This window comes from Lates calcarifer, linkage group LG11 (genome assembly GCF_001640805.2).
Source record: "Lates calcarifer isolate ASB-BC8 linkage group LG11, TLL_Latcal_v3, whole genome shotgun sequence".
NCBI lineage: Eukaryota > Metazoa > Chordata > Actinopteri > Centropomidae > Lates > Lates calcarifer.
Window position 1 is genome coordinate 13545911 of NC_066843.1, and position 12471 is coordinate 13558381.

Sequence of the window (12471 nt, forward strand, 5' to 3'; positions counted from 1 at the left end):
AAAATCAGAGAAACTTTTCACCTGCCCAGCAGAGAGTTAAAAGCAGCAGTCCTGTCCTATAGTCCATCATGTTAAACTGTGTGTCCACTGTTCTCTGTCATCCTCTCTGCAGTCAGATAAGTAGAGGTGAAAGACATCTGAGTTTTGCATTGACTCCTCCTCACAGGGAGGAGAGAACTGAGCTGGACTTGAATGTCACTAGTCTGTTTTAATGACTGATGTGAATACATTGAATGTCTGATGAACAGGAAGTGTCTATCCATGATGATAAAGTTCAAATATTTTCTGATGCATTTCAACTCTGTTAATCAGTATTATCAAAGCAGCCACATAACAACACAGTCAGACATCATCATATACAGTATATCACACAGAGAAAGAGAATGTAAATAGTTTACCTGTGATGATTGCACCTCAGTGCTTTAATTATTATTATTATTGATTTATTTTTGCTACAATCCAATGATTTAGTTGTTTCAGGGAAAGCATGGGGAAAGTTCAGTCTGTAAAAAACAGCCCTGATGCTCTGATGCATAAGAGGGAGGTTTACATTATCACTGAAATGTTGATGCAAGCTGGAAGGCCTGAGGAAGATAACATGAACAGTGCCTTTTTCAACCAACCACCATATTTTTGTGTCATTAATTTTAAACTGGTAAATAATTTCACAGGTACTTTAAATGTCAATGTTGTGAAAAGATACTTTCTAGAAAATGCCACCAATATATTATTTTTATTCGTTTAGCTTTATCTTTGTTGCATATGCTCAAAAACTGTTTCCCTCTTTACTGTAACAGTGAACTGGTGTGAAATCATTAGTGGTCTGAGGGCTCCTCCTCTGGTGGCTTCATGTTACAAGTGTTCAGGCACTGAGGGGTTTTTGTTCAGGTTTACAAATGGTTTGTGTTATTGTGTGTCTCTGGCACAGTAATACACAGCAGTGTCTTCAGTCTTCAGACTGTTCATCTGCAGATACACCTGCTCTCTGCTGTTGTCTCTGGAGATGGTAAACCGGCCTTGGACTGACTGAGAGTAGTAAGTGCTGCTGCCACCACCACTACTGATATAAGCGATCCACTCCAGTCCTTTTCCAGGAGCCTGTCTGATCCAGGCTAGATACTGGCTGCTGAATGAGAATCCAGAGGCTGTACAGGTCAGTCTGTGGGATTCTCCAGGTCTTTTAACCACTGGTTCAGATTCTGTCAGAGTCTGACCATCAACACCTGTCAAGACAAGAAAGAAGTTCATTTTATATGTTACATTAGCAGCACAAATGAAAAATGTTAGATCAACATCAGTGAAAGTCTTCACCTGCCCAGCAGAGAGTTAAAAGCAGCAGTCCTGTCCTATAGTCCATCATGTTAAACTGTGTGTCCACTGTTCTCTGTCATCTTCTCTGCAGTCAGATAAGTAGAGGTGGAAGACATCTGAGTTTTGCATTGACTCCTCCTCACAGGGAGGAGAGAAGTGGACTTGTTTTCCAGTGTTGGCCAAAGACAGTTACATTACAAGTTTAGATTCCAGTCAAATGAATTTGATTCAGTCAAATCTGAATCTGAATGAAATGTTTTTATGTTTTTGAATTTTCATTAGAGACTGAATTTCAATTATTTTTGTTCACAACTGCAACACAAATGAGGCAAAAAATATTTAATAAACAGTAATTGAACTGCAGAAATTATTGGGAGCTACTAATGGTGGTAAGTGCACTGGTCTAATTTAAAATGTGATTAAAATATTTTCCTGAACTGAAGAGAGGTGAGGCTGGTGAATGGGACAGCAGGGTATGCTAAAGAGTGTCTATGGGTGCTACCCTGCACTCAGCATTCATGTTGTCACACAGCAATTGTTCAGGCACTACTTACCACCATACTCTGAAAAGGGTTACAACCAGGAAGCTTTAGTCAAAGTAAGTAGTCCCATCATAATACAGCTTCTTCCTACAACCATCAGTCCTCAGTCTTAAATATCTCTGGTCCTGATTTACAGGAAAGGAGGAGTTATTGAAGTGGTTAGGACTACATTCAAGGTCAGTGAGGGGGAAGTTTTTCCCTGTACCAGATACTGTTTTATACTAGAGGAGATTCTAATCATGGATAACAAAAACATACACACAAAAATCAGCTTTGCAACACATTTCATACAGACAAGCCAAAAAAACAGAATTTAATTTAGACATTTTAAGATCAAGAAAAAGATATGTTGTTACTGTAATGATACAATTTATTGTTTTAACTGGCTTTTGTTGCTTTTGTTACTAGAAAATAAAATAAAACCAGTGAGTTGAAAGAAAGATTATAATCTAAATAAACACTTGACTGTGCTACAGCTGGTGGAAGGCCTGGATGTTTTTCACTTTTGAACTTTTCAGTTCTCAATTTGTGCTTGAGGCTACAGACAAATTTAAAGCCTCCAGAGGAAATTAACTATTAAGGAACTGAAATTCAGCTGACCCCAAAGAAGCTCCATATTGTTCAGTGAACTGGTGTGAAATCATTAGTGGTCTGAGGGCTCCTCCTCTGGTGGCTTCAAATTACAAGTGTCCAGGCACTGAGGGGTTTTTGTTCAGGTCTACAGATGGTTTGTGTTGTTGTGTGTCTCTGGCACAGTAATACACAGCAGTGTCTTCAGTCTTCAGACTGTTCATCTGCAGATACAGCTGCTGTTTGCTGTTGTCTCTGGATACAGTAAACCGGCCTTGGACTGACTGAGAGTAGTAAGTGCTGCTGCCACCACCACTACTGATATAAGCAATCCACTCCAGTCCTTTTCCAGGAGCCTGTCTGACCCATGCCATCCAGTAGCTACTGAATGTGAATCCAGATGTTGTACAGGTCAGTCTGTGGGATTCTCCAGGCCTTTTAACCACTGGTTCAGATTCTGTCAGAGTCTGACCATCAACACCTGTCAAGACAAAACAATTACTTAATTTGTTGTAAGTTGGTAACATTTAGAAGACAAACTGAGATCAAAATCAGTGAAAGTCTTCACCTGCCCAGCAGAGAGTTAGAAGCAGCAGTCCTGTCCTATAGTCCATCATGTTAAACTGTGTGTCCACTGTTCTCTGTCATCCTCTCTGCAGTCAGATAAGTAGAGGTGGAAGACATCTGAGTTTTGCATTGACTCCTCCTCACAGGGAGGAGAGAGTTGGACTTGTTTTCCAGTGTTGGTCAGTTACATTATTTAGATTCCAGTCTAATTAATTTGATTTAGACAAATCTGAATGAAATGTTTTTTCTGTTGTTGTTGTTTGTTTGTTTTTTGTATTGTCTTTAGAGCCAGAATTTGAATTATTTTTGCTCACAATTGCAGCACAAGTAGAGAAGTGGACTTTCAAACTAAATTAATATACTTGATGGTTTTTTAACTTGTGAATGCAAAATGGTGAATTTAGTACATAGCACTTTGAAAATAAAAAGAACTCTGTTTATTACTGTGACTGGTGTAAAGAGAATAAATATTCACAGTTTACAATATATACATCTAATGTGGATAATTCAATGTGATTTTGCAAGTGATGAGAAAACTCAGATTTCACTGAGACCACATTTGTTGTCTGTGGAGGTTTTTGTGCAGCTGCTCCACTGTCTTCAGTCACTGTGTCTCGAGCACAGAAGTAAACAGCAGAATCTTCTGCTGTCAGACTGTTGACCTGGAGGTACTGAGTGCTGCTGGACACATCTTGAGTCATGATGAAACGACTTTGAAAGGAGCTGCCATAGATAGCAGAGTTTCTGCCTGTGCTCATCCACCCAATCCACTCCAGAGCTCTTCCTGGTCTCTGTTGTACCCAGTGCAAATAGAAACTTGTCATGTCAAACCCAGATATGATACATGACATCTTCACTGTCTCTCCAGGTCTTTTCACCTCAGATGGAGACTGGTCCAGTTTGATCTCACTCCAAACTCCTGTAAGTAAAGAAGATTATTATCCATCAAACATGTGATATTTACCAAAAACAAATCTTTAGTTTGTCAAAGTAGAAACTGTTTTCTTATCATGAATAGTATCTATGAGGAGTAAACTGCAAGTAATCATGTTTTCCATTCTGTCATAAACACTGTAGTTCAGTACTTTCGGATCAGAGTCTTTCAGAAATACATTAAACTGTCCCAGTGTTCTGACACAAATGATGACAGCTGCTGGTGGTGTGTTTATAAGGAACAAAGAGTTTGCATAGACCTCCCTCTACAGGTTTAAAAAGGGAATGTGTAACAGATTTTTTTTTTTTCAGAGGAATATCTTCACAACTTCAGAAAAAAAGTAAAATAAGTCAAATGTTAAGTGGAATGTAGTGGAATGATGTTAACTGCTGTTAACCTGTTTTCTTTCAAAAGCCCAAAACAAGTTACTTCTAGGAGAAACATTAAGACTAATCCCATCTTATTCTGAAATATCCAGACTCTAGTGACTAAATTTCTGGACTGATAGAGTAGCAAAAAAAAGTCACTGTACAATGATATTCTGGGACCATGATGCCGCACTTTGTGATATTTTCTTACCATGGCCAAATTCATCCAATGTTCATCCAATTTGTTCTTTCATACAAAACATAGAGTTAATATTTAAGTGACTGTCTTTAGTCACTTATGTGTCCATCTATAATGTTCACATTTAGAACATGTGTTTGTGGTTGATGTGTTGCTGAGTTTTTGTGCAGGTCTATTAGTGGTTTGTTTCACTGTGGGGTAACGTACACAGTAATAAGCAGCTGTGTCCTCAGGCTGCAGATTCTGTCCTGTTATAGTCACAGAACTAGTAGAAGTGTACGTGTGGTAAAGGAACTTGTTCTTCAGAGCGTTATTAGTCTCCTCCTCCCCACCGATGCATGATCCAGTCCAGTTTTCCTTCACACTGTCTGATCCAACCTGTAGCATAGCTGCTATCAGTCAGAGAATAACCAGAGACCTGACAGGTGATGGTCAAAGACTGTCCAGGCTGCACAACCTTTGACTCTGGCTGGATGAGATCAATACTGTACACACCTGTGGAAACAGAAATCAACATTATCTTCATCATTCATCTGACTATTCAGTGTTTCTAATGTGTTTATTAGTGTGAATCCACTGAAAGCTCCTCACAGGATCCAGCTGCCAGCAGCAGTATCAGAGCTACAGAGAACATGGTTGATGTTGAAGCTGAACTGATGTGAGCTCTTCTGTCCTCTCACTGACACACATACTTCACTTCCTTATGCACACAAGGAAGAAAATTTACATACTGATGGTAGTAAATCAGCTAACTAAATTGTATTTAAATAAACCAATAAAATATGCAACAGGGTAGTGCAGTGTTTAGCAATGTTGCCACACAGTAAGAGGGTTCTGGTTTTGACCTTTTCTGTGTGGAGTTTGCCAGTTCTCTACTTCTGTCCTGTTAGAGTTACTGTTCCAGCAGACAAGTTTCTCACCCCCATTGATCCAATCCAGTCCACTTCTTTTCCTTCACACTGTCTGATCCAACCTGTTGCATATTAATGAAAACAGTTACTGTGATTTTAAATTAAGAACCATTCATAAAATCTAAAGACTTTAACAGTGAATTGGTCATGTTACAAGTGTTAAGGCACTGAGGGGTTTTTGTTCAGGTCTACAGATGGTTTGTGTTATTGTGTGTCTCTGGCACAGTAATACACAGCAGAATCTTCAGTCTTCAGACTGTTCATCTGCAGATACAGCTGCTCTCTGCTGTTGTCTCTGGAGATGGTAAACCGGCCTTGGACTGACTGAGAGTAGTATTTGCTACTACCACCACCATCAGCAGCAATCCACTCCAGTCCTTTTCCAGGAGCCTGTCTGATCCAGGCCATCCAGCTGCTGCTGAATGATAACCCAGATGTTGTGCAGGTGAGTCTGTGGGACTCTCCAGGTCTTTTAACTGCTGGTTCAGACTCTGTTATGGTCCAACCTTCAGCACCAGTTGAAACAAACAGAACAGTCACCAAGAGAGTCAGTTTTCTGTAAGCCATGTTGACAGTGTGCTCAGTATGTTTTCACATCCATGGATCCTCTTTAAATATGATGTAAACTGGATCCCCGTGAGAATTTGTTTCCAGTAAGCTCCTCCTACATCACATTCTGCTGTTAGAGTCAAATTAAGGAGAGTAAACACAAATCCTAAAAGCAAAAAAATAAATAAAAATAAAAAAAGTTACATTTTATTGTATTTGTAAGATTCTTTTTTTTTTCTTTGCTTTTTATTTTGTTAGTGAAAACACCAGTGAGCTGAAAGGAAGACTTGCTGCAGCTGGATGAAGGCCTGGATTCTTTTTAGACTTTTGAAGATTTCAGTATTGAAATTGTGTTTGAAGCCACGGACATAGAGAGGATCTCAGGCCCTGCACAAGGAGATACAAAACATTACCTGCTGTAGTTAAGACGACCATGTCTGATGACTTCTCTGTCAAATATAAAGCTGCTCTTTTATTTCACAATTGAGAAGTGTAAAAAAAAAATAATAATAAAAATTAGACACTGACAGTTGACAACAGCTTGAACTTCCATTTATTCTTCTCTTGGCAGTGCTCTGTGCATATTAAAGTTTTGACTCCAATCTTCTACAAGCTAAATTTAAGTAAAAATACTTGTTTATCTAAGGTGAGACAATCAGCAAAACCATTTGTCCTCACAAATCATTTTTATTGTTCAGTGTCTGTCTTTACAGAGGAGTCATTCTAATGGTGTGGTTCTCACACTGTGTTCCATGAAAACTGTTTTGTATCATTTTTAATTAAAAACATATATTGCATTATTGCTGTCTATCAACCCAGTAAAGATGAGTACAGTAGGATTTTGTACAGCTGCTCAACCAACTCCAGTCACGATGAATGTCGAGCACAATAATAAACAGCAGAATCTTCAGTCTTCAGACTGTTCATCTGCAGATACAGCTGCTCTCTGCTGTTGTCTCTGGAGATGGTAAACCGGCCTTGGACTGACTGAGAGTAGTAGATGTGGCTACTGTCATAAATATATGCAACCTACTCCAGTCCTTTTCCAGGAGCCTGTCTGATCCAGTTCATGCAGTAGTCACTGAATGCGAATCCAGATGTTGTACAGGTCAGTCTGTGGGATTCTCCAGGTCTTTTAACCACTGGTTCAGATTGTGTCAGAGTCTGACTATTAACACCTGTCAAAACAAACAAGACTATATATATATTTCAAACTCTGAATGAAGAGAAGCTGCATAATGCACCTATCATTTAGGTATCAATCAAATATTTCTTATGTTATGAAAAAAACTTACAAATGACAGTGTAGTTATCAGCTGAAATCAGGTTATAATAATTTTACAGGTACTTTAAATGTCAATATTATGAAAAGACTTTCTGGAAAATGCCACCAATATATTGTTTTTATTCATTTAACATTATCTTTGCTGCATATGCTCAAAAGCTGTTTCCCTCTTTACTGTAACAGAAATCATTAGTGGTCTGAGGGCTCCTCCTCTGGTGGCTTCATGTTACAAGTGTTCAGGTATTGAGGGGTTTTTGTTCAGGTCTACAGATGGTTTGTGTTGTTGTGTGTCTCTGGCACAGTAATACACAGCAGTGTCTTCAGGCTGTAGATTCTGTCCATTGAGAGTCACTGTGTTTCTGGAAGAGTCTAAGCTGATACTGAACTTGTTCTTTAGTGAATCTTTGTAGTATGTGGTGTATCCAACACGTGCACTACCAATCCACTCCAGTTGTTTCCCTGCAGGCTGTCTAATCCAAGCTGTATACCAGCTGCTAACAGAATAAGAGACCTGACAGGTGATGGTCAGACGTTGACCTGGCTGCACAGTCACAGAGGCTGGCTGTGTCAACTGTTCACACTTCACACCTGTACAAAACAATAAAGAAAATGTTTTGTTATCAATGATCAAGTTATACAGCAAAAGAAGAAATGCTGACTATGATAAATCCAGAGAGACTCACAGGATCCAGCTGCCAACAGCAGCAGCAGAGCTACAGAAAACATGGTTGATGGTGAAACTGACGTGCTGTGAACTCCACTGACAGTCTGATGTGAAGTTTTTATAGCTGAGTAACAAGGAAGGTCACTGAGTTTGCATAGAGAACTGACAGATGATGGTCACATGGGTGTGGGTCAGTTTGGAGCTAAATACAGGAACCTGTTTTGATTATTAATAATATTATTATATAATGATGGTTATTTCATGATTCACTGAAAATCCTGCAATAAAAAAGAAGTCTCCACTTCAAATAATGCAGTGTCTCGATACATCATATTCTGTTTTTAAAGTCAAATTAAAGGATATGAATACAGTATAATATAAAATAAAACAGCATTTAAACAACTGGACGATTGTTAAAAACAGATATAAGACAATTACACCTCCATGATGTTAATAAACTGCCTGTGCTTCTTTTTAATTACTATTAAAAAATAACAGTTTAAGTCAGATATTGTAAGGGGTTGGTACAAAAAAAGCAAAAAACACCAGCAACATAATCTTATTGAATACCTGACTTTACTGCAGCTGGTTGAAGCCTGGCCTTTGGTGTTTTAAAGTTTTTAGTATTCAAATTGTGGATACAGACATACAGAAAAACAGAGAAACAGAGACTTGAGAGGAAATTAATTGCAACTTAGGAACTGAAAGCTGTATGATACATATGCAAAAAACTAACTGCCCTGGTGTACAGGAAAATGTCTGCTGACTTATCTGTTGAATAAATCTGTTCTTTTTCACATTTCAAAGTTTTAATTAGCCTTTGTTGTGGAACAAGAAAGATTTGCCTTTTACAGAAATGTGATTTCTACATTCATATTCATAATTTCTTTCTTTGGAAAGTAGGCCTTCAAATCCTGATCAGATATTAGTGGCTCTGACACAGTGTCACTTTCTTGGCTATCAGAACTGAGGACATCAGTCATTTACTGTAGGATTTTGTACAACTGCTCAACTAATTCCAGTCACTGTGACTCTCGAGCACAATAATAAACAGCAGAATCTTCAGTCTTCAGACTGTTCATCTGCAGATACAGCTGCTCTCTGCTGTTGTCTCTGGAGATGGTAAACCGGCCTTGGACTGACTGAGAGTAGAATTTGCTACTGCCACCACCATAACTGATAGAAGCAACCCACTCCAGTCCTTTTCCAGGAGCCTGTCTGATCCAGCCCATATAGTAGCTACTGAATGTGAATCCAGAGGCTGTACAGGTCAGTGTGTGGGATTCTCCAGGTCTTTTAACCACTGGTTCAGATGGTGTCAGAGTCTGACCATCAACACCTGTCAAGACAAACTAATAATATAATCAGATGTTTTAAGATGGTACATTTTTAAAGACAAGTTCAACTCAACATCAGTGAAAGTCTTCACCTGCCCAGCAGAGAGTTAGAAGCAGCAGTCCTGTCCTATAGTCCATCATGTTAAACTGTGTGTCCACTGTTCTCTGTCATCCTCTCTGCAGTCAGATAAGTAGAGGTGGAAGACATCTGAGTTTTGCATTGACTCCTCCTCACAGTGTTGAACTTCATTTGACTTGGATCTCAGTTACTGTTTGCTGAAACTTGAGAATAAAAGTTCATTGCGCACTAGTCACTTATTTAAGGGTCCCTGTTGAATGTTACAGTATACTTTGTTCAATAGGTTGACAAAACACATTTTATAAGTTGGTTGCTGTTCATTATTGGCACAGTGCCATCACGTGAAAAATAATTTATTAGTTTTAATTGACAGATTGATAATTCATAATCATATCCATTTAAATGCAGTTATTTTATGAGAAAATAAAGAAAAATACAGATACATACAGTCAATAAAACAACAATGAGAAAATTCTGTTACCCTCAGTCAAGTGAAAACGATTGTCATCCTCTCTCATTTTTTTATTTTATTTTTTTTCCTGTCTCAGTTAATGGTTATTGTCATACACATGAGTGAAAAACATTTACTGGCTGTTGGAAAGGACATCTAGAGTTTAATGGCACAATTCTTATGTAAGGTATATGCAACTCATTAAATAATAATCTGGTCCTCAAAGGATTCAGTATCAGAGCTACAGAGAACATGGTTGATGGTGAAGCTGAACTGATGTGAGCTCTTCTGTCCTCTCACTGACACACACACACTTCACTTCCTTATAAGGCAACACACGGTAAAGTGTACTTATCAGCTTACATGATGCTGTTATTAATTCATATTCATACATATAAACATTGTTTTTGGAAAATACCTCAATTGTATTATTTACATTCATTTAATATCTCCACTGCTAAATATGTTTAAAGACTGTTTTTCTCCTTTGCACTGAACTGGTGGTCTGAGTCATTAGTGGTCTGAGGGCTCCTCCTCTGGTGGCTTCATGTTACAAGTGTTCAGACACTGAGGGGTTTTTGTTCAGGTCTATAGATGGTTTGTGTTGTTGTGTGTATCTGGCACAGTAATACACAGCAGTGTCTTCAGGTTGCACAGTCTGTCCATTGAGAGTCACTGTGTTGCTGGAAGAGTCTGTGCTGATACTGAACTTGTTCTTTAGTGAATCTTTGTAGCGTGTGGTGGATCCAGCTGATGCATGTCCAATCCACTCGAGTCCTTTCCCTGCAGGCTGTCTGATCCAAGCTGTCCAGTAGCTGCTAACAGAATAAGAGACCTGACAGGTGATGGTCAGATGTTGACCTGGCTGCACAGTCACAGAGGCTGGCTGTGTCAACTGTTCACAATTCACACCTGAAAAAAAGAAAATGTTTTGTTATAAATTATCATTTTTTTCTTCAAAAGAAGAAATGTTGACTCTGATAAATCCAGAGAGACTCACAGGATCCAGCTGCCAACAGCAGCAGCAGAGCTACAGAAAACATGGTTGATGGTGAAACTGACGTGCTGTGAACTCCACTGACAGTCTGATGTGAAGTTTTTATAGCTGAGTAACAAGGAAGGTCATTGAGTTTGCATAGAATCAAATATATGAAGCATCAGGCCAATAGAAGAGCCTATTGTTATTGGATTTTTAGAGTGAAAACCTGCCAAGATACCAACCCTGCTTTACATATAATATTTAGATTTCATTACTCACATATTGTATTGTATTGCTATGATGATATCATTACAATGAAAAGTTACATTTACAGCAGCGGTTCTCAGTTTGCATAAAACAAAAGATTTCAGTGTTTGCAGATGTTTGAAGCCTCAGACAAACAGAAAAAAATCCTCCAAAGGGAAAATATATACAAAATAATATAATAATATGATATGCATAAAAAACAAAATCCTTCGTCTTAGATGAAACCATAGTAAATCATGCATTTAGAGTTTAAGTTCTATATTAATCAACACATTACAGATGGTCAGTAGTTACAACAGTAAAATCAAGTATCAAGATCTTAAAGAGTTTTTTTTTGTGTTTTTTCTTTTGCTTTTAGCTTACTATTGTTTTAAGGGTTTCAATAATAACACTGAAAAAGGGCAGCAAGGTTTGATTTGCCAGATATCTAAATAAATAAACAGATTTATTTCTTTAAAATATTTATTTTTCAAAAGCTGCAAAATGTCTTAATTTCAAAATTGTTCCAGGTGTGGACTTGTTTTACTGTATTCATAGGATCCAAAAACCAGAAGCCAACTATATTCAGAGTTAAGAATCTATTTTATATTATTTCCACTACTTCAGTGAAAATTACATTCTATTAAAAAGCTACTCTATTGTCTACGAACCAGTCTGGAAGAGTCTGTGCTGATACTGAACTTGCTCTTTAGTGAACCTTTGTAGACTGTGGTGGATCCAGCTGCTGCATGTCCAATCCACTCCAGTTCTTTCCCTGCAGGCTGTCTGATCCAAGCTGTGTAGTAGTCGCTAACAGAACAAGAGACCTGACAGGTGATGGTCAGACGTTGACCTGGCTGCACAGTCACAGAGGCTGGCTGTGTCAACTGTTCACACTTCATACCTGTGGAGGAAAACATGTTGAATATTGAATCAGTGTAATGACAGTGAACAGTCAGTGAGCTGTGATCATACTGTCAGTGTCTCTGCCTCAGTGAGACTCACAGGATCCAGCAGCAGCAGCAGAGCTACAGAGAACATGGTTGGTAATGAAGGTGATGTGATGGGAGCTTCTCTTCTTCTGCTGCAACTGATGGCATGATCAAGTCTTTATAGCAGATTGTTAGGAAGTTCACTTTGCATAGAGAAGATCCTGCAGGTCAGTGTGTGAGATTCTTCAGGGCTTTAAACCACTGGTTCAGATTATGCCAGAATCTGACCATCAACACCTGTCCAGACTAACAGAAATGCATATCATGCATTACAATACAGCACAAATGGAAATATGTCAAAATTAAAGAGCATTGTTAGTGTTGTTTTTATTCGTGGATCTTAGGAATGACTAGTAACCTGTCTGAACCAATGAGTTCTTGCAAGGTGGAATATCTAAACTCATGCTATGCTCATCATTAATATAAACACCAACAACAACATACATATTACCCAACGTGATTGACAACACATACTGATAGAGAGACC

At 38.4% G+C, this 12471-nt stretch overlaps 1 protein-coding gene and 2 gene segments (V, D, J or C); all 3 read right to left on the bottom strand.

Annotated features, from left to right (window-relative positions):
- LOC108880742 (uncharacterized) overlaps positions 1 to 10871 on the bottom strand; it is a 155373-nt gene extending 144502 nt beyond the window's left edge. The window contains 1 exon segment of the mRNA XM_051074025.1: positions 10768 to 10871. Coding sequence (XP_050929982.1) covers positions 10768 to 10810 — 43 coding nt within the window. The 5' untranslated portion in view covers positions 10811 to 10871.
- Positions 907 to 1385, bottom strand: LOC108880843 (Ig heavy chain V region 914-like). The segment is given in 2 exon segments: positions 907 to 1223; positions 1312 to 1385. Coding segments are annotated over 2 exon segments (366 nt in total).
- On the bottom strand, positions 2519 to 3084 carry LOC108880874 (Ig heavy chain V region 914-like). The segment is given in 2 exon segments: positions 2519 to 2904; positions 2992 to 3084. Coding segments are annotated over 2 exon segments (420 nt in total).
- Positions 10872 to 12471: the final 1600 nt, after the last annotated feature.